The sequence below is a fragment of the Orussus abietinus genome, unplaced genomic scaffold, assembly GCF_000612105.2.
Source record: "Orussus abietinus isolate OABI.00-Male unplaced genomic scaffold, Oabi_2.0 scaffold11, whole genome shotgun sequence".
NCBI classification, from domain to species: domain Eukaryota; kingdom Metazoa; phylum Arthropoda; class Insecta; order Hymenoptera; family Orussidae; genus Orussus; species Orussus abietinus.
The window spans coordinates 1,932,812-1,952,860 of NW_019396016.1; the positions used below are offsets into that span (position 1 = coordinate 1,932,812).

General features: G+C 53.5%; 1 protein-coding gene across 1 annotated transcript in view; it reads right to left on the minus strand.

The window, feature by feature from the left end:
- Positions 1-2,657: 2,657 nt before the first annotated feature.
- Positions 2,658-20,049, minus strand: part of LOC105703987 — a 73,698-nt gene continuing 56,306 nt past the window's right edge. Inside the window, exons 4-11 of the mRNA XM_023434664.1 lie at positions 17,149-17,216; positions 16,723-16,977; positions 16,191-16,412; positions 14,742-14,973; positions 7,048-7,196; positions 5,565-5,849; positions 3,135-3,341; positions 2,658-2,855 (exon numbers count right to left, since the gene is read on the minus strand). Coding sequence (XP_023290432.1) covers positions 2,755-2,855; positions 3,135-3,341; positions 5,565-5,849; positions 7,048-7,196; positions 14,742-14,973; positions 16,191-16,412; positions 16,723-16,977; positions 17,149-17,216 — 1,519 coding nt within the window. The 3' untranslated portion in view covers positions 2,658-2,754. The remainder of the gene's footprint in view (positions 2,856-3,134; positions 3,342-5,564; positions 5,850-7,047; positions 7,197-14,741; positions 14,974-16,190; positions 16,413-16,722; positions 16,978-17,148; positions 17,217-20,049) is intronic.

The window sequence follows — 20,049 nt, forward strand, 5'->3', positions numbered from 1 at the left end:
AGCCACGGACTCGCTCCTTAGTGACTTCAAAATCGAAATGTCGTCGATTAAACGCTCCAAAATTTTAAATACCGAGACCCTAATAGTTGTAAAGACGTAACTCGGCGGCTCCTCGTGCGCTTAAATTAGCTAGTAGTGTACAATTTATAGCCAACACCAATTATCATACTCCGAGCGATAGTCGACTAATGTACATTGCACGCGATGAGTACTCTCTTCGTTTCGTCGTTCAAGACCAGCTCTTTAAAGTAAAATAGTTGAGAGTGAAAAATATTTATACTTTGTCGAGTTTTCGGGTTCGTTGAAACGAATTCGGTTCGAATCGAGGTTGGCACCCCGTAGCTCGGCAAAAAAAGGAAAACGTAACAACTATATAGACCGACTTATACAAAATGGAAGTTCCGACTTAGGCATATTTAACCAGATTTCTTAATAAGGACCGGATTAATTTAAAGACTCGCGTTCCAAGTTAAACTTCTCATAGAAAATTCTGAAACAACGGTATGCATCGTGGTTGAAGCGCGGAAAAAATGAAGACCGATCACTTGAAATAAAAGAAAGCGTACTTAACGCCAACTCTCCTTCGAGTCGAATCTGCGCGGGGTACATCTCGTTCGTTCCTGGTATATGACTTGAATCTTACTCTCGGCGGACCGAGGACTGGTCTAGGTTACCATTAATATCGATATGTCAGCTTAGAACTAACTCTTTCGACGCGCGAAAGGATTGTTTTCGTCGGAAAGAACGGACATTGTCGCGCGATCCGCATGAATCCGAGTTTTTCCAGCACCGTGCGAGCATCTCGAAGAACCGGTCCGGTTAAGGAGGCGTCATCGCCATCTCGCCTTAACCGGATTCTGGAAGTCCGTTCATTCCATTAGAACTCTTTTTCTCGAGATCGAAAAAGTGGGATCCTCGCACGTTCTTAACACCCGCGCGATCGCGCGACCATCGCGTATCGGCCAGGTCGCACCTTCGCGGAAACTGAAAACGGAAAAAAAAAAAACGGAGCGAACGTTTCGCCTACACGAGACTCCATCTAGGAGACGCCTTAACGTTAACGTAACCGCAACATCGGTGTAATCGATAAAGTACGTCGCTTTACGCCTAGATGCGCGAATGTGGCAGAGTCAGATTAATATGTACCATAGTCTCTCTCTCAATCTACAGTCAATACTCAATTCGTATAATATTGGCCCCAGCACCCTTATTTATTATACATCGTCTTAAGGTACGTTCACACCGAGACGGCGTACACCGGCGATTCGGGACTGGAATCCTCCCCTTCGTAACGTCTCCTGATATGTGTACAGGGCGCGACCGTCCCGTTCTCTGGAACTCGGGAAAATATTCCGATTGCTCCCCGTCGGGTCCATCGAGCTCTAAGATAAATGTACCGGTAACTTTTCCCACCCGGCAAAGTCCCGACGAGACCTCGTAAACGTAATTGGAAATCGCCAAGAGGACGGGTCGGCGGAGTCCGACCTAGGCCGCGCTATCCCACGCTATCGATAAACGTATCTTATCGCGCGACGACTTTCGATCCCTCCGAAGGATCGAGGGATCGAAGGATCCCTTGGCCGAGTGCAACACCGGCAAGAGTTTGCGTCTCTTCGATACGAGCGTCCGCCGCGGGAACACCGACCCTCGTCGTTCGCGTCGACGACGCCGCCATGTTGCGAGGAACTAACGTCTCCCTCCTCCCCGCGCCGTTTCACAAAGCGGTTAAAAATTAGTCATTAATTCGACTACCGTCTTCCGGCGGTATTAACGCGCGGAGAGGAATTATCCGCTTACGGCGCGGGCACATCGCGTCCGTGGAGATACACCTACTACGTACAGGCGCGTCATAGAATTATTACAAGTTTGCGCAGTCGGATTTCCACGACTCGGTGGCAAAATTAGTCCGCGGCCCTCGCTACGCCCGCGATATACGTCCTGCTAAATTCCACGTTGCATTAGCACGGGCCAACTTCCTGATTGTTTCAGCATATACGTCGGGAACGGAACGGTTACTAAGCGCCTAGGAGTGTCATGCGATCCCGAGTGCAGGTTGCGCGAATGCATACGCGAAACGACCCGACGTTGCGGACTAACTTTTTGTCCTGACAATTTTCGATCGCGAATCCGGTAATTGAAAGCAGGAGTAGCGCGCGAAAATGCCGAGAGATTCGCGATTCGGTCCCTTTGGAGAAGACCGTTTCGCGTTCGATCGCTCTTAATCCAAAGTCCATCCGTTGCTCGTCGGTCGATGGGACCTCGCCGAATCGCCGTCGAGTCTCCGAAGGTTACCGATGTTTCCGCGGGAACGCGAAGGGCAGGAGTACGTTTAGAAATGTAAAAAATCTACATCCGAGCGTCGCGATCCGCGTCTCGATTCGCGGGTTGCGGAAATTCGCCCGATCTCGGGCGGAAATCGTTCCTACGAGAGAGCACACGGGAGCGACCCGAAACCGTAACAAAGAGTGGACAGCCCGGAACGCACCCTCGTCCCGTGACCCGGATGAAACGAACGCGACAAACCCCTGATGGGATACGCGGAAAACGCAGTTTCCGGCCGTGGAAAGGCGTGCACGCGCGCGGTCGGTCTCGACGTCCTCGAATCTGCCACATTCGCGACCGATCGTCACCCTGCCGCACCTCGAGTGCTCCAAATCCCCTAAAGATACACGATTAGCGTTACTTTCTCCGACTTCTAGGGCCTTAACGATTTTACTGTACAGTGGCCGGGCGGTGGCCTCGGATTCAACGGGATCACCTCGCGACGTGCACGCTCAGCAGGATGCCGAAGAGGACCGGAAGAGTTCTCGATGACCTCAGGGACGACCACGCCGAGGAGACGTCGCTGCACTGGGCTGAAACAGGGTGCGACGTCGAGTCGCTCGATAAGGCCATCGCTACTCAAGGAAATGCGTGCACCAAGGGAGAACGGAGCCCTTCGCGACTCGCGACTAGTCCCCATAAACGAATTTCAAATTCGAGCTGGCGTCGAATTTAAAACCATTCCGCGTCGCCCTTTTGGTTCGGGACGAAACGAGAATCGAAACGATCAGAATTTGACATCTGGGGGTGGAACGACGATGCGGAGGATGATTAAAATGATTAAAATTCTGGGAAGGGTGAAATTTGCGTACCGTGTGCCGTGAGGTTGACCTGCCACACTTGCTGATGGTGCGGGTGAGAAGCTCTCGGACACGACGCGAGATGTCCCGTCACGGAGAGGTATCTACTGTTAGAGGACGAGGTGGACGCGCTGTACACCAAGCAGTACCTCGCCGCGTCGGTACTCGCCACCAGGTAGGCCGTGCCGTTTTCTTCCCAGGTCCCGTGACATCGGTACACTGTAATCGCAAAACAGGGAGATTCGAAAAATGGCATTTGCACTTTTAGGAAAAAACGGGAAGTCTTCCCTTGGAACGAATTTTTGCTAAATCAGCTAGTGAATTTATAGCAACCGGCAAAAAAAATATTATCGTCCCAAATCGATCGAATGGACGATATACGGTTTGTCGACGCGAGTAACGAAAATTGCCCCTACGAATAGAATTTTGGTTGCCCCGGAGAATTAATCGGTTTTTTCTCGTCGATAAAACGAAAGCGTATCTGGAAAAAATATTGCTGGCCCATTTTCAAGCGTTCACATTCGCCGCGGACAAGTAAAATTTCTTTTTACGATCATCGAGCGTTCGCTGGCGAGGGCGGAACGGGGCACGCGGACCCAAAAGTTACCGCGAATTTATGTACCCCGGCAATCTCGACTCGGTATCCGATACGCACGAAATTCGACGCGCAATCGGCTGATTAAATAACGCCGAAGTTTCGAGCATATTTGCCCCGCGCTGCAACGAATCATCCGTTGGCTGGCGGGGGGTAATTCGAGCCCGCGCGGCCGTTCGGTGCAATATTAAGGAACGCGTGCACTCAAAAGTGCAGAGAAACTCGTCAAAAACGGGAGCGCGAGAGCACGAAGGAGGGAAGCCTCTTCGCTCTCTCTCCCTCCCTCCTCCGGGAGTCTGGCGAATTTATCGCCGGAAACTCGCGCAAACATCTCGACGCTTCGTTGGTCTTCAACATTTATTCCCCTTTGTCGAAAGAGAGCGAAGAGTGCCTTAACTTTCCTCCTCGCCGGCGAGGAATCGGTCACGAGGCTTCTCTTCTCGCTCCCGACTTCCGTCCGCCCCCTCTCGCTCGGCCTCCGAACAAAGTAATTTGCAAGCGGGACGGAGCATGAAAATTTCCTCTCCCGTCTCGCCGACGGTGTCAAGAAGTGGGAGAGATCGCGCTGGATAATTGATTTTTCATCGGCCGGGGAAGCCCTCGAACGTCGAGTTACGAGGCTCGCCGGCAAAGTGGCACCCTCGGGAGGGAACGCTTGCAAACTCCAGAAAAGGAACTCGTTTCGTCGCGTAATGCGCAGCGCCGGTTCGATCGGTTTTAATTTACGGAACTCGAGGCGTAGTTTATTTAAGCCGAGTCGGTGGGAGAGCTCCGGGGACCCGATTCTCGAGTTTGTGCGGATTTTTTTCGCAATAGAACAAATTCCCCCGAAACGCTTTACACCGTTGCGAAGTCGCGTCATTGGTAAAAATTTCAAAGTCTTACGCGAAACCGTCAATTTCGCGGGAGGAAGTTGATGGAATGACCTCGAGACCACCCGACCTGACGTTCCGGGCTCTGCTCGAGCGGCGAGAAAGGGCGGCCGAGAGGCAATTAATCCGAATCGATTTGAAATCTCTCCTCGCGAGTTGGCGGAAGGGGCTCCGCGCGCTGCGGCGGTCCGACGTTCCGACGCTACAGACGAATAACCTTCCGCAAACTAACTATTGTCGGTCGCCGTAACTTTGTACGGCGAAGGGTAATCCGATAAGATGTTCCGACCAGACGCGTCGCGTCTCCGCGCCGGGCATTCCCAAAGGCGTCCGTCGTCCAGAACCCAAAGACTGCCTCGACGTCCGGCGTCGCCTTTCGAGGGGACCGAAAGGGTCTGCGGACTCGGGCCGAGCTTCGTGGATGAGTTTCGCAAACACGTCGGGCAGGGGTCGAAGGCCTCCCTCGGGAATCCGTTTTCGCGAGCCGGGACGAGTTCTCGACGCGATTCGAACAAATTAATCTCTTCGTTTACTCCCATCCTGGAACCTGCCGGTAAATCGAGCACGCCGATGTCGGCACGATCGAACAAAGTTTCTCGGACCGATTAAGTGCACCACGGTGCCAACTCCGCGGGGCGTTAAATATTGACGACCCGCCCCGGGTAAACGGATACGCCGAAAGGCGCTCAATAATTAATCGAAGCGCATCCATTATGCCATTTGATGCCCCAATTATCCACGCGAACGCGCCACCCCGGGTAAACGGCATCGTCGGGGCACGAAACGATGCGTCGTCCTCGGGGTTGGCGAACTTCTTAAGGTGACGCGAAAGTGGAGTCAAAGAGGTCTCGTTTATTAACTTTTCGGCGAACTGGGTGTACCGCACCCTTTTAAAATTTCAATACCCCCACTTCGGAGATAAGTTTCGCGAACGGTCGTCTCCTCGGATGTCATCTTCGTATCCCCTTAACTTACCGGACAGCGCCTCGTCGGCGCAAGAAGTGGCGAACTCCATCCGGTCGGGGCTCCTACATCCGATGTCCAGGCCATGGACGTTCCCGTGGTGACATTGCTTCGCCGGCGGAGGCAAGGTGGACGTCAGTTTGACTTCCTGTACCCTGGCGTCGTTTTCATCGTCGGAGCCAATTTCGACCTCCGTGTTCGACATCTCCTCGGCGCCGCTCGTCGCCTGCAGTCGTTTTATCGAGACCACCTCGTAGCGGCCGAGGTACGGGCACTGTCGGTCCATCGGCTCCTCCGCTGGAAATTCCGGAGGAATTAGCGTCCCCGAATGAAACGTCGACCTCGACTCGACGGTGGCGCGAGAAATCCTCGAAAATTCCCGACGAGTGGAGGTGACGTCGCTCGGGCGTTATCGGCGCGCCGCGTCTACTTCCGACCCGTTCTCTTCGAAGAGCATCAAAAAGCTCCGTCGTAAATCTCCGGCTCGCAAATCCGCGGGGACGACAGTCGTAAATTCCGGCTGGGAAGGTAAAGGAGTATTCCGATCGGCGTTATTTCGGCCTCGTCGGCATGGCACGGTCGTCGCGTCCCCTAACGAAGGGAGGTCCGAAAGGCGCGACGCGGAGCCGGAGTCTCGGATGCGGCGATAAAATTCCGCCTCGAGTGACGGCGCTTTGTCACCGCGGGGAACGCGTCGTGCCGACCTTTACGACCGATCCGACGCGTATGATCCTTTATCCGCGACCGTAAAGACGCGAGATCGATCGATAACTCTTGGAAGCGACCGAGAGCGAAAGCCGCCCTCGCCTTCGAGTCGATGACGGCGACTTTGCTTTCCGCGCCCTCGAGGAAGCTCCCTTTCCACGTCGAATTCGCGTCCGAAGACGCCCGGGAACCGAGATGCCCTCGCGGCGTCCGCAGGAGCAGGGGCGCAAGGGGGGAGGAGGAAAGATGGGGAAATCGTGGCGCACCTGCGGCGCGCCCCCGCGATTTCATAGAATCTAATCGGGTAATTAGTAAAGCTCCGTTGCGGGAGCTTCCGGCGCGCCTGCGCGCGAGTGTCGATTCCTCGGGGCCGATTTCCGTCGAGCCATCCAATTTCACAGTTTCGACGGAAGCCGCGCCCGCCGTTAAGGGCGCGTTCCGACGTTAACGGACACCATCGCTTGGCCCCGTGCTTAGGTGCGCTCATCCGAGGGATGGAGACGCCGAATGAATTCGGAATGCGCCCGGAGGGGCGGCGGGGGAGGCAACGGATCGCCGATAACCGACTTTGCCCGGGCAATTACGAAATAGCGCATGACGATACTCGTAAACCTACTCGGCGCGGCCTCCGTAAAGTGCCATTCTATAAGCGATCTCGTATTCCGAACGATGCGTAAAGTCCGCAAGAATCCTCGCCGCGCCGCGGAATTCTAATAACAAACGCGAAACGAGATTGCCCGCTCGAGCCGAAAGCGAAAAGTGATATAAAGTCGGATTAAACGTAACTTACTGATGAACGTCGTGTACGGCGCGGTATGCGGTGTGAACGTGCTCGATCTGCACGCCTCGTCGGGATGCTGGGTCCACGGCTTCGACTGTTGCACCTCGATTATGTGGTCGTCCCTCTTGTGAAATACCAGGCAGACGAATCCGTTTTTGCTGAAAATCGACAAACGACTCGCGTGAAGAGGCATTCGCGCGGAATCCTGGCAGGCACTCCGCGATCGCGCCAAATGCGCGCCCGATCCGACCGCAAGCGGGCCGCGAGCGACCCGCGCGCGGAGCGGGCTAGATGCTCCCGTTGAAAGACTCTTTTTATTCGACGGGGCTCAAACACCGTTTGCAATAATACTCTTAAAGATACCCTCGAGCACGGGCGCCTTGTTAAAGCGATTCGAAACGATATCGAGAACGTATCGATTGAATTTTTTTTTTTTTTTCCGAACTCGCGGATGCACGGATGCAGTTGTCACCGCCGAGTATCTCTTACGGGGGAGGCGAGCGTTTCAGCGGGATTATTCCCGGTTGTGTGCGTTGTCTTTTTGGGGTGGGGACGTTTTTGACAATTCTAGAGACATCGCTCGCATTTATCGTCCCTTTACGCCGGCCGGAATTATTTTTATGACGAAACTCTAGACGCCACTTATACACGTTCCTCGTTCCACGTCCGGCGGTTCGGGGGGTGGAGGTCCGATCCGTCATAAAAATCTCCGACGAGGGGAACGCGTCGATGGAAATCGGCTCGCGCGGGCGCGTCGTCGCTATCCGTAATCGGCGACATAAATCGCCGGAGTCACGACCGAGGTCAGGAAGTTCTTAAAGTCTCGCTATGTATCAAGAGGGTTTGGTCTCGCGATAGGTGGCGAAGGTCGTCGGAGGAATTTGTCAAAAGAAAGGACGTTCGTAGGTGGCGAGGCGTCGAGCGGCGGGACGAGGGGGGACCCTAAATCTCCGGGGAGTTCGAGGGTGAATTAGGGTCTTATTTCATCGCGGCGTCTCTACGACGACGCGTAAAATTCAATACAAAGCCGTTACGGCGCGTTTCGAGGCGGATCGTCGAAAGACGAGAGTTTTTCACGATCTTCGAGTGACTCTGCCTCGACCAGCCGTGGCGCGCGGCGCGCAAAGCCCCGCGCGAGTGGCCCTTGAAAATCCCCGATTAAACTCGCGACATGCGAAAGGCCTTAATTGAGCACCGCAAAAGTCAACCGGAGAAATCGCGACGAGTGCTACTTCTCGGGGTTTGTAAGGGCGCACGTGATGCCACTGTAACCGTCAACCGTCCGCGATTACGGCCCGTAAACTCCCATTAATTTCCGACTTGGTCGATGAAAACCTACGCGACCGAAGTTGGAAGCGCTCCAGAGGTTGAGTTCGCCGTTTTGCTTTTCCACGCTCTAGCCGAATACCCCCTCGGCCGATCGAATCGTTCGATATACTCCCTCGTATCGGCGATCGCTCCATATGAATTTTGCGGGGGAGCGCGAGAGGGGAATATTTCGCGTCTCGGTCGAATCGGAAATAAAACGGAACGCTTTAATTCGATTCGAGTCTCGGAGCTTTTGAGCGGCGAAAAGGACCGCCTTTCATCCCGAAACGCGTCCACCGAGCCGAGGGGCACTGCTACTCGAATTTCAGGGGACGTCGGCCGATTCCTTCCGGCGATTCGAAACTCGAAGTTCGCCGCGCAAGTGTCGCGTCCGGTTTAATTAATTAACTTACACAGGGCTCGATTTGCCCGGGGTTTTCTCAACTCCGACGCAGCCGCGTACCCGTCGCTCGCCGACGTTCCCTGGGGTGAAACGGCGGCCCTTACGGGCGCGTATACGCGTGCATCCCGTTCCACCCGACGCACCCACGGTCACGCTGCTGGCCGTACATGTTCGCACAATCGTATGTAGAACATTACCCAGGATAGGGATACGGATATGGACACGCAACCCGCGACCGAGCATACCGCGTGACCGAAATGCCGACGTTACCGCGTAATCGCGTTAAGGGAACGCGAAACTGGCACCCGCGGTCCCTCGTTCGTGAAACTTTCCTCCGACCTGGGTATATCGTATCCTATCGAATTTAACACCGTGAATGCAGAGGCTACAAGGAAGGCCCCGACGACCATGAAATTTACATTTTTCCAAAATTTCTTCACGGACGTTTCTACCATATTTTCAAAATATGAAATTTCATGGTTGTCAGGACCTTCCTTGTAGCCTTCGTATTCACGTTGTACGGTTTAAACCTAGGCGGTACCCCTACCGGATCGGCCAAACTTTCACGAACTATCGATCCCTCGGATGTTCCTTGCGCATCGCCTTAACCGTAATAATTACGGTACCATGATTTTTCTTCGGAGAGTCGGAGTTAATTCCACTCGTCGAGTTACAGAGAAGGGACGAATTCGCACCTTTGGGTTATCGAGAGCTCCGATCGGCGTCTCTGGAAAATGGCACGAGCGAAATGGCTCGAGGAGGTAACGAGAGAAATGCGAAAGAAAGGAAGATCGGCGCTCGCACTTACGCGCACGTATACTCGGAGGGTCTTTACTAGAGCTGTATTCCGCTTTATAAGTTATATACTTTCCGCATGCACCTGTACGCAGCTGCAACCCCGTTCCATCCTTCCTGCCCAGGGGCTCGCTTCCGGGCGTGCACGCTCCCGCGCACACATATGCAAGACCGCGGATACGCGAGCGGCGCATCGGTGCCCCGACGCACCGGGTGACCGGAACGAAACGTGCCCGTGGAAAACCATTTTCCGACGTATTACCTCCTCCCGATCCAATTTACCGCGAACCATTAGCGATCCTAAGGCCGCTCGCTTATCCGGCCAATTTAAGGTTAGCATTTTCAGCCGAACCTCCCCGTTTCCCCGTTTCTCATCCCCCTCCGGCTTCCGTCCCCGTGGAAATAATTCATTCGCCAAACTGGGTTAAGTGCAGTCATTACGTCAATGGACGGACGGGAGGTAGGATTGCCGCTGCCGGGCCCGATCTTGAGCTTCTCGAATAAACGCTCATTCCCCGATCGAATAATAACATTAAAGCCGACCCCTTCGGCGTCGCCGTAATGAAATTGAAAGAATTTTATCTCGGGTTATCGCGCACGAAAATATCCTTTTCGTTGATCTTCCTTCTCGATCAGCGAGCAGTTTCGTCCTCGCTTTCGGGCCAGATCGCGTTTTGACCGTGGACGAGTGAGACCGAATTTTCGTTCGTCAGCCTCCGGATGACGAATGAATTTTTGTTCGTTATTCAATTGCCCGTAAATGTCGGATAAATACTTATCGATTGCTCGGTTGCCGGGTTCATTTGATATTCTTGACCGGTCGGGGTATCGGGCAGAGGTGCACGGGAAGGGAGCGGATATTACGCGCGCGTGCAGCCACTGCTCATGAACCGGAAAAAATTCGGCATCTCGCCAAACGGTGGTTTATCGACGACTATTTCCACGCCCTCGAAGCGTCTTCGCGTTCTCGCCTTCCGCCGACCCTTTCGAAGGGTGAAAACCGCGTTCCGCCCCTGCGCCACCCGTTTATCCGGGGCAATTGCGGCCCGGAGTGGGCGGTCATATTTCACGATGCGATCGCATCGGTCGGCGGGTCACCCGGTGCATCGGAAGACGCCGACTAACGCAAATGCAAACTGCATTCATTACGTTCTTGCTCTTCCGAGGACCCGCGCGTTAAGATTTCTTCCCCCTCCTGCGCGCGGTTGCAACTGCAGCAAGGGTCCCTTGGTTCCCCTGCCCCTTCCTCCGCCTCGCCTCCACCGAACCTTTTGACAAAAAACTGCACCCGGGACTCATTGGACGTAATTTTTGGCCGAGACGAGAACCGACGTTCCGCGAGACGGAAACCGCGCGCGGCCATCCGCGTCTCGTCCTCGGGTCCTCCTAAGTTGCGGCGCATGGCGACCGGCAATATTTCACGATGCAATTGCACCGCGCGGAGGCCTCGGAGGAACTCTCGGGGGAGCCGATCGACCCGGGTCGCCCGGGTCGCCCGGGTCACCAGGGTTACCCGGGGCCTCGGAAGCCACGTCTAACGCAAATGCGAACCGCATTCGTTACCTTCTTGTTTCACCGGAGCGTGCCGGCGGCGACGACCCCATCGCGTCAAGATTTACTCCCCTACTTACAATTAGCCGCGGCCGCTGCCCCGCGAGCGGAAAGCGAGCAGAGGACGCGCGGTCGGAACGTCTTTTTGCGCCTTTGGGGACGTCCCTTCGATTTACATGCTTTATGCAATTTTTCTAACTCTCGTTTGCGCCCGGCGCGTCGACGCGTCGGCGGACTGGAACGAATAAAGTTGTCGGCGCTGCGTCGGAATCACGGCGCGTCGAGTTGACAGAGAAGCGTCGTTCGTTAGACGCGAGGCCTGACCTTCGCGTCTTAATAAATTCCTGTCGACGGGATATTTTCGACCACTCGGGGCCACGGGATTTCGCCGGTGCTTAAACGTTTCATTAATCCGAAATGGGAAACCGGAGCGAGTCGCGAGTCGCCCAACGACGTTACACAAATTCTAATGAATCCCTCTCGACGCGTTACGGCTCGAGCAACAATGCGCATTTTTGTCGGCAGGTAACCGTTAATCCCGGAAAGGTACTTCCACGTCGCGAGTGGAGGCGACGGGTGAAGTTCGGCGGAATGGAGGCGGCGTTGGAGCGGTCCGCGAGAACCAAGGCTGGCATTATGTCATCATCGCGGCGAACAATGAGGATACTTAGCCGGGCTTATCCCGAGGGCGGAAAACTCGGCTCCAAGGGCGGTAAAACTCGAAAGTGAGACGTAAAACCGCGCGGTCGCCTCCGGGAAGAGGAAACGACCGTGAATCGGCCCTCGAATTTCGCCGCGTCTCTCCCGTGGGTTTCGGCCCAGAGGCCGCGAACTCTCCTACGACCGAAACCTCCGAAAATTACGTCCCGCGCGCGTCCATTATGAGTCATTTGTCCAGAAGGACGATATATCGTCCTCATCGGTGTGCGAATGTTCCGCTCGGAAGTTATGACAAGGATTAATACCGAGTTCTAAGTCTATTACCGTACGTCTTCTAGCTTGGCTTTTCCATCCCGGTCCCCGTTTGATTTTTCCTCTCGCGCTCTCGACGCCCGACTCGTAGAAATCACGTGCGAGGGAGAGGGACCGTTTTAATGAGAACGCCGGCGAGCGTTCGTCGCGTTTATAAACGTTGATTGACGCGTGGGCGGAAATCACGCGGAAAAGGCCCGCGGCGAGGTTGATTAATTCTATTTTGGCCCGCGTCCCGCGGAAATTTGAATTGCCCTCGGGCAAAGGGAAGGAAAAACTTGCGTTCCTCGCCCGTTCCTTTCCATGACAAAGGCAGAAACGCTTTCGCGACTCGCCGGGCCAGAAATAATCGTATACGCGAAACGGTCGAATTTTCCGAGTACACCCGATGACCCGCCGATCGAATTCCGCGCGAATTTCCGCCGTCGCCAATCTTTTTCACGAGGAACAAACGGCGCATCCCAGTTTTTCCACGGTTCTCCCCGACCCGCGAACTTCCATCCCCACGACTCGATGCGGAATCTACGCGACACGGATCCTCCGCTCGCGGCGTAGGTTCGTCGCGACCTGAGGCGACGCGTTTCGCGGATAAGAGGCGGTAAGCCAGGAATCCGCGACGGGAAACTCGTCGACGCGAAATGTAAGCATAACGCGTTCAAGAAACCCGGTCGAGACCTCCGGAAATCTCCATAAATACCGAACGCTGCCGGAAATCGCGGCGTCCCCGCGATATCCGTCCAAATAGCCCTCTAATACCGGCGTCGTTTTTCGCGAAACCCGTCGAAATATTTTCCCTCCGCCTCGGGCCGGAATATCCGCGCGAGACACGCGAAATAGACGCGACGCGTGCATGCCGTGCCGCCGCACAAAAGACAGCCTAATAAAAGTCCTTCCCCGTCCCTCTCTCTCCCTCTCCGGGGCGGATTAATCGCAAGATCCGAGCGCGGGTCACGCGATGCAATTTTCCTCGGGCGGCGAAAAAGAAAAACCGCGACGATGCGCGAATTTCGATCGGGCCCGGCCTAATTCGAAAGTCTGAACCGGCGAGGAGGGATATATTCGCCGGAAAAGAAATGAATTTGCAATGATTTATCGGGGGACATCGGCCAGGATCGTTGCACACGAAGCTTCCGTGACGGCTGGCCATTTTTCACGGTTGACCGAGAGGAATACTTATATCCGCAGGGTCGTGCCCTCGTGGGCAGGGTGTAGGTGGAAGGTGTACGTACGGTCGTAGGTTTGCGGGCACAGGTGACAGTGTCCGTGGAAATCCGCTCGACGTTTCGCCCGATTTCGCGGCGACGCATCGAGATTCCGGCTCGTCGTCGAACCGGAAACGTCAAACGTTAAGGTAAAGTGAAACACGTCGAGAAATTTCATCGACGTCGGTAGAAAATACTCTGCTAAACAGCCGCGTTACCGACTTTCATGTTTATATCGACGGTTGTGTCGAATTATTTTGGGCATTGTACCAAATGGCACACTCCGTGCGACGTTTCCGTGCAATGATTAAATATAAAGAAATTAAACTCCGGGAATCCCTCGAACGGGAGTCGCTTGTTCCTCGATCCGCCATTTTCAAGGCGAGCGCCCTTAACGGCGACGGGGCCTGACGTGTAAAAAAGACGGCGGTAATGAAAGGAGAGGAAGAAAAACTGGAAGAAGGGAACGAAGTGGCCCAGGAAGAACCTTATCTGTCTCGTCGTCGGCCGGAAGCGGCACTTCGCGATTAATAGCTCGCGTCACCGTGGATAAACGTTGAGGTATAGCGAGAGACTCCTCGGGACTTGGCGGGTCTGGACACTTCTCGTGTTCATATTAGGAAGAGAAATGCCAGGCCGTAACGAGGGGCGAACAAGAGCCGACTTAATCCATCAGGAAAGAGAGGTTTTTTCCGAAGGATGCGCCATCGAGGCCTCGCCTCGCTCGACCGACCGGAAATCGCGGGTCCGAAACGCGGGACGAAATGTGCGTTTCCATCAAAACGTCTCCCGCTTCGATCAAAACATTCGGCCACGCGCGTCGTGTACGTGCGAGGAGCTTATGTCGGGTCTGAGGCGAGCTCGCGTCCCTGGAGTGCCCGGGCGATTTGTATGCATGCGAGAACGAGAAACGAGCGTGACATGAAAGGATCCCGGCCCCTCGTGTGATATTGTTGTAATTACGTCCCCGTAATAAACTACCGCCGAAATTCCTTTGAGGGACCAAAGAACTCCATCGGATCCGCCGAAGCCGTGACCAACCCTTTCACTCGAGGGATCCCCCCCGAAAGAGGCGACTCGACGGCCCGGAAGGTTCCAAAGGGCGTACATCCCCCGGGAATGTCGTCGCCATATCGTCGTCTTATTTTTAATTCACCGTGAGATTTTTTACCCTTCGTAATTTCATTTTTGATGAAAAGATTTGAAAATGTCTATAAACAAATTTCGTTAATATTGAAATTTCATGGAGGCCGAGACCTTTCTTATAGCCCCCACGCTCGCGTTGTAAATTTTAGAGTGACTCGGAGTTCCCAGTTCGGAGAAAAGTTTCACGGACGAGATCTATTCGACGCCACTTTCGCGTCACCTTAAATGGTTCACTGGTGGGTTAATGATAACAACGACGATATTGCCTTGGCAATCCGACGTCTCCTCGTAATTATTTCAAGTGCTTCCCGGCGGGGACGACTTACCATTCGCGCGTTGCCTTCGCGACGACCATTACTCGGGATTCCGGCTGAGTCGACGATGGCGACTGAGAGTCGTAATTGACGATGGAGTGACAGACGAGGTGGGTCTCGTTGTGGTCGAGAATCGTTAGCTTGTGCTTCGACACCTGAAGCCGATCCATCGAGTCCAAAGTGACCCACAAACTGGAGGACGTTATCCAAGTAGGGTAGCTGCAGCTCGCCGTTTCCGGTTTCACTGGAAAACGCCAGAGATTCGCGCGAGAGATGAAAAGTGTCGCATCGAAGGCCAAAATGGGACGATAATTTTAGTTGAATTACCGCACGGTTCGGACTCCGGGTTTCCCTTCTTTGCGTTTAATTTGACCGCCTCTCGCAAGGGTGGAAAAATGTGGAGAGACCGTCTGAATTTTTAAGCCGCTTAGTACCCGAGGTAAATTTATTTTGGTACACCGACGGTGTGAAATATTAACGCACCACGTGTCGCGCAAAGTGACTGCCCCGGAAAAATAAATCGCGCCCTCGTGACCTTCCCACCGCGGTAATTTCCTGCCACGCCCTGACTCGGCCGTGATGAAATATAAATTTTCCAGTAGATTCGAAACCCCTCGGGTAAAAACTCGCGGTCGCATTCGCGGGGCAGCGACCGGACAGCTTTCGATAAATATCCACGGAATGACGAAAATCCTGCTTGGCCTCGATAATGCCTACACGTCGGACAAGAATTCGTTCCAGGGTCCGCGACCCGCTCAAAGTTTACATGCCCTCGTTCTCTTCTCCGTGTACCACCACCCCGGAATACCTCCGGGAAGTTTGCATCTTCCCAAGAGAATTTACCTCCCTACTTGATCCAAAAACACGGTACCGGTGAAAACTTCCAAGAGTAAGTTTCTGTATTTCTTGCCACGGAGGAAATTCGCGTCTCATCGAGCGGAATTCGTCGAGATTTCCCGGAATTCCATGGGGGCTTCGCTTTTGAACGGTTCCGTATAAAAGAATTCGCGAGAAAGGAAAAAGCACCACGAGAAACCGCTCGTTGCTATCCTCTCACAATGGGAGAAATAAATTTATAGTTTTTTTTTTCTCACCACTGTAAATAACGCGCAGCCGCGCGCCCACAAAAGAGGGGGAAAAAAATTAACCGGTCTCCCAATTTCGGTCAGATTACCATCCGCGCTCTCATTTCCGTGGTCGATAATCGCGCTCGAGCTTAATATTTGCACGGATCATGTATAATTAGAACCGATTCGAGACGGTGCGCCGTCGACCCGGTCGGACGTCCTCTCGATTCGATTATCGAATGCCGTTTTAACAGGACCGACACGCCGAAAGTAGGGAGGCGAAAGGGTGAAGGACTGGAATCGAGGGAGATTCAATTTTTAGTTAATCGAATTCGCAATTCGAAAATCGTGAAATTATGGACGCGGCGAAAAATTGGACAACGTTATGACCTACCTTGCTCCATTTTAAACGTTTTCGCTCCTTCGGCGACGCTGAGCAATCCGTTGCAAGTAGCGTCGCCACTTTGTGCAAGGTTCCAGATGTCGCCGGGGCTTTTCTCGTAGATAAAACACCTGTACCGATCTTCGTCGTTCTTCAGTCTCTCTCCGTACAGACGTACGACGAGGTATTGAGTGCTGCCTTCTCGCCAGGTAGCCAGGCACTCTAATTCCACCTCTGCGGACGAAACCGTTCGCATTATTCCGCACAAATAACAGGCAATGGCAAGTGCACTCGTCGTTATGCCTTAACGCGGGTTCGTTCCTGTCGTTCACTTCTAAAATTACACCGAGTCGTGCAAAGTAATGAAAGAGTTCGACGAATTATGAACGCAATTACAGAGAACGCGGGACAAAGGATCTCTGACTCTCCCGATCGAGCGTAGTCGCCTTCGTTTTTCAAGCGAAAGAATATAAAAGTTTTACGAACGATCGACTTCTCGAGTGCAACTTTCGTATCACCTTAAAGAAAGGGAACAAACGCTCACCGGTGCTCTCGCTGCGCGCGACATCCGCACAAGCCTGATACCTCAGCAGGATCCTGGAGTCCTGGGTGCAGGTTTCGGCAAGAGACATGGGGTTCCTGCACTCTGCTTCGCCCCGACTATAAGTGAACTGCAAAGGACCCTTGAAAGGACACGTCGAGGGTGCAGCGTTCGATCGGAAAAGCGAATTCAAGGCTGCATCCCCGGTCAGCTCGTCGCAAACTGCATCCAAGCCTTCCCAGTCGTTGTAACAGTAAGCTGTAACGAGCGAGATTTTTTTGTCAAGGACCAACGAGAACCTCGGACGACAGGGCTCGGAGCAGGTCAGGGAAAATCTCTCGCCCCGAAAAAACAAGGATACGAATATAGTTTCGCACGAAACAAGGACTTCCCGGACAGGGAAGAACCACGGAGAGAAGGGATACTCACTCTCTTTATACTGCAACACGTTGGTGTGCTTCTCGTGTATGACTATGCATCGATGGCAGTTGTGCTTCCTGCAACAACGAGGACGCGAGTAAAATCTTCGGATATCGAGACGGGAGGGGAGGGAAAAGCTGCGGAAAGAGGACATGTCGGAGCGCCCCTAATTTCCCTGCAATCGGACTAATGCAACGCCCTGCAGCCTGAAGTCGCGAATTTTTGCCTCTCAGTTTAATTGCGCTCGGTCGAGAGGAACATCGGCTTGGAACTTTCTTAATCGCGTTTAAAACCGATCGGGGGAAACCTTGGATATAGTCATTTCTTTTGTTCACAGTCTCTTGGTCGCGTAAGGCACGTTCGAACGGTCGAGGAGGGACGTTGGCGAGTCTCGCCGTCGAAAGGGAGATAGGCTCATCGATCCTCTTTCGTCGGAGGCAAACGCGCGTTTAAAGTTAACCGGCACGGGGCCGATAAACGGTTTCGACGAATTGTTCCTAGTTGTTCCCGGGAAAAGCAATGCTCGTCGCGAGTTAAGGTCGGCGCGCCTCGAGGGGCCGGGGGTTCCGTACCTATCCGCCCTCGTTCCCAGCCACGAGATAGAGACTCGAACGTTTCCAAGAAACTTTCGTCGGTTTTTACCGTGTCGAGCGCCTCGCCGACGGAACGCCTCCGAAGAGATCGATATTCCCGCGCTGATAAAATCCAATCCGATTTCGCAGGGGCGCTCGAAGGGCCGTCCAGCAACTCCGAATCCCCCAAATGTTTGCCGACCGGCGAACTTGATCGAATCATACATCGAACACGGACTCCTCCATTCTTTCTGCCTCGTTTTCGATTTTACGCTAAAATTTCACCGGCGCCTTTCGAGCCGATCCGAAAGGATTCGAAATTCCTCGACGGGAGAATCGAGAATAAGGAAAATCGACAGATTGCTCGGCATTGCCTCGAATCGATCGAATTTTCAACGATGAAGAACAAAAGGTTAAGTAAAATAATTTAGGGAGCATGCCTCTCGATTCGTTCTTGGAGAGCACGGGGAAGAATATTTTCCATGAGATCGACGGAAAAGTCGCCTTCGTTGGAACAAGTTCCCTAACGAGAGTCGGTCTTGCGCGCTTCCGATAAGCCCACTTATTTAATTCTGTCGGCTCAACGATCACCCTCCAGTTATAGAATTCACGATAAAGAGACTTCTCTCATTTCCACGGAGACGTAAGAAACATTCGACGCCCTCCAGAGATATCCCATTTTGAGGGTCTCTCGACTATCCGACATTCCGTGTGCAATAATTATCGCACATCGGCGATCGTCTGAATTCTTGATTTAAGAAGTTAACGTAACGACGTCGTCGTCAAAATCTAATTCACCAAGGTGAATAAAAATGTCCGATTTCCTGACCTAGGTACATAACGAGCTTTGTTCCGGGAACGCTAAGAGCCATAACCACAGGGTAGAAAGTGTCCTCTCGTTTCCCTAGAATTCCGATTTTCCGGGCTGCTCCATCACCCGACGACCTTCGCCTCCCTACCTCGGGGCTCGTATTTATTTAACCGTTAACAAATCGCTTACGTTAAGTCGAGTATTCGCATTTTAACGAGATTCCAGAGAAAATGGGAGGCGGAGGGTTCCCTAAGAACGGGCCGGTGCACTCTCGGCCGATTGCAGCCTCTCGATAATTTCTAATGCTTTATCGCGCCGTCGGCTCGAGTCTTGCCTGACAATAATGCGAGGCGCCCCGGGAAATGAGAGCTCGTACGACCGATTTCTTATTACTCGCGGTCTGCTGCAATTTCCTCCGATTTCACCGTTTGAGGCGCGGAAACGAAGTCGACCTCCTAACGAAGAAGGTATCCCGGCTGTCCCTCGCCGAATCGATTCACTTTAAAATAAGTTAGAATGAAAAATAAGAGACCATTTCACCCCCTTAAAGTATTTTTTCGTCGATAAGAAAACATGAGTATTTCTTGTTTTTTGGTCTATTGTAACATATAATGATTCGATTTGGCGACGGACACCTGGGATACCTTCCTTGCAAGAGCGGCGAGTCGAAACGAGTCAAGCCGAAATTTTCCCTTAATTCTTCGATCGGCTTTCGACCGAGGGTGATTTCGAGCTCGCGTTCCTCGAAGGCGTCCCTCGGGAGAGGGGTGTCGGAGACCGAAGGGTCCAAAGGGCCACAAAGGGAGCCACGGTCCACGTACGAGGCGGGTTGTCGTAGGTCGCGTGCCGCCGTCACGTTCGGCGCATAACTCGCGGACTTGGCTCGCTCGGACGAGTCCCGTCCCCGATATTCCCGTCTCGCTCCTCTTCGCCCGACCCTCCGGTACTTCTCCGATATTACTTGCACACTGGGTTACCCTGCCATCCCCCTGACACACAATGTACGTGCATACCACGGACAGGGAAAAATCTCTTGAGAAACGACGCGCAGGGAATCCGATGGATCTCGCTCCCCGAAATTTATTCCCGTTGGTTATACGTGGGACTCCCGGGACGTGACCCGGGATCGGGGACCTTCCAAACGTCGGCGCCGGATAGTTTAGCGGAAAAACACCGAAAGAGGGCCCTCGCATCCCTCGAACGACGTTAAACGATTACCTAACCCTTTGCCTCGTCTGGCCGCGAATCGTATTTATCTTACGACTCCGACTCTCCCCGGAGTTGACTTTAACGCGATTCCTTTACTCGAAGTCGTCGTTTATCTTTTTGGCGCTTTAAGTGGGGAGGCTAAAGCACCTCGTCTCTTCCGTTTGAAAATTCCAAGAAATCCACGATTCCGCTGGCGAGTCGGTAGTACGACGCGCAAACACCCGTGGACGCGCGTTTTCGGGCATAGAAAAATGCTTTTAACATATTGCCACCGGCGCCGCCCCAACCGAGCATCACCTGGCGGGGTCTCGTTCCATT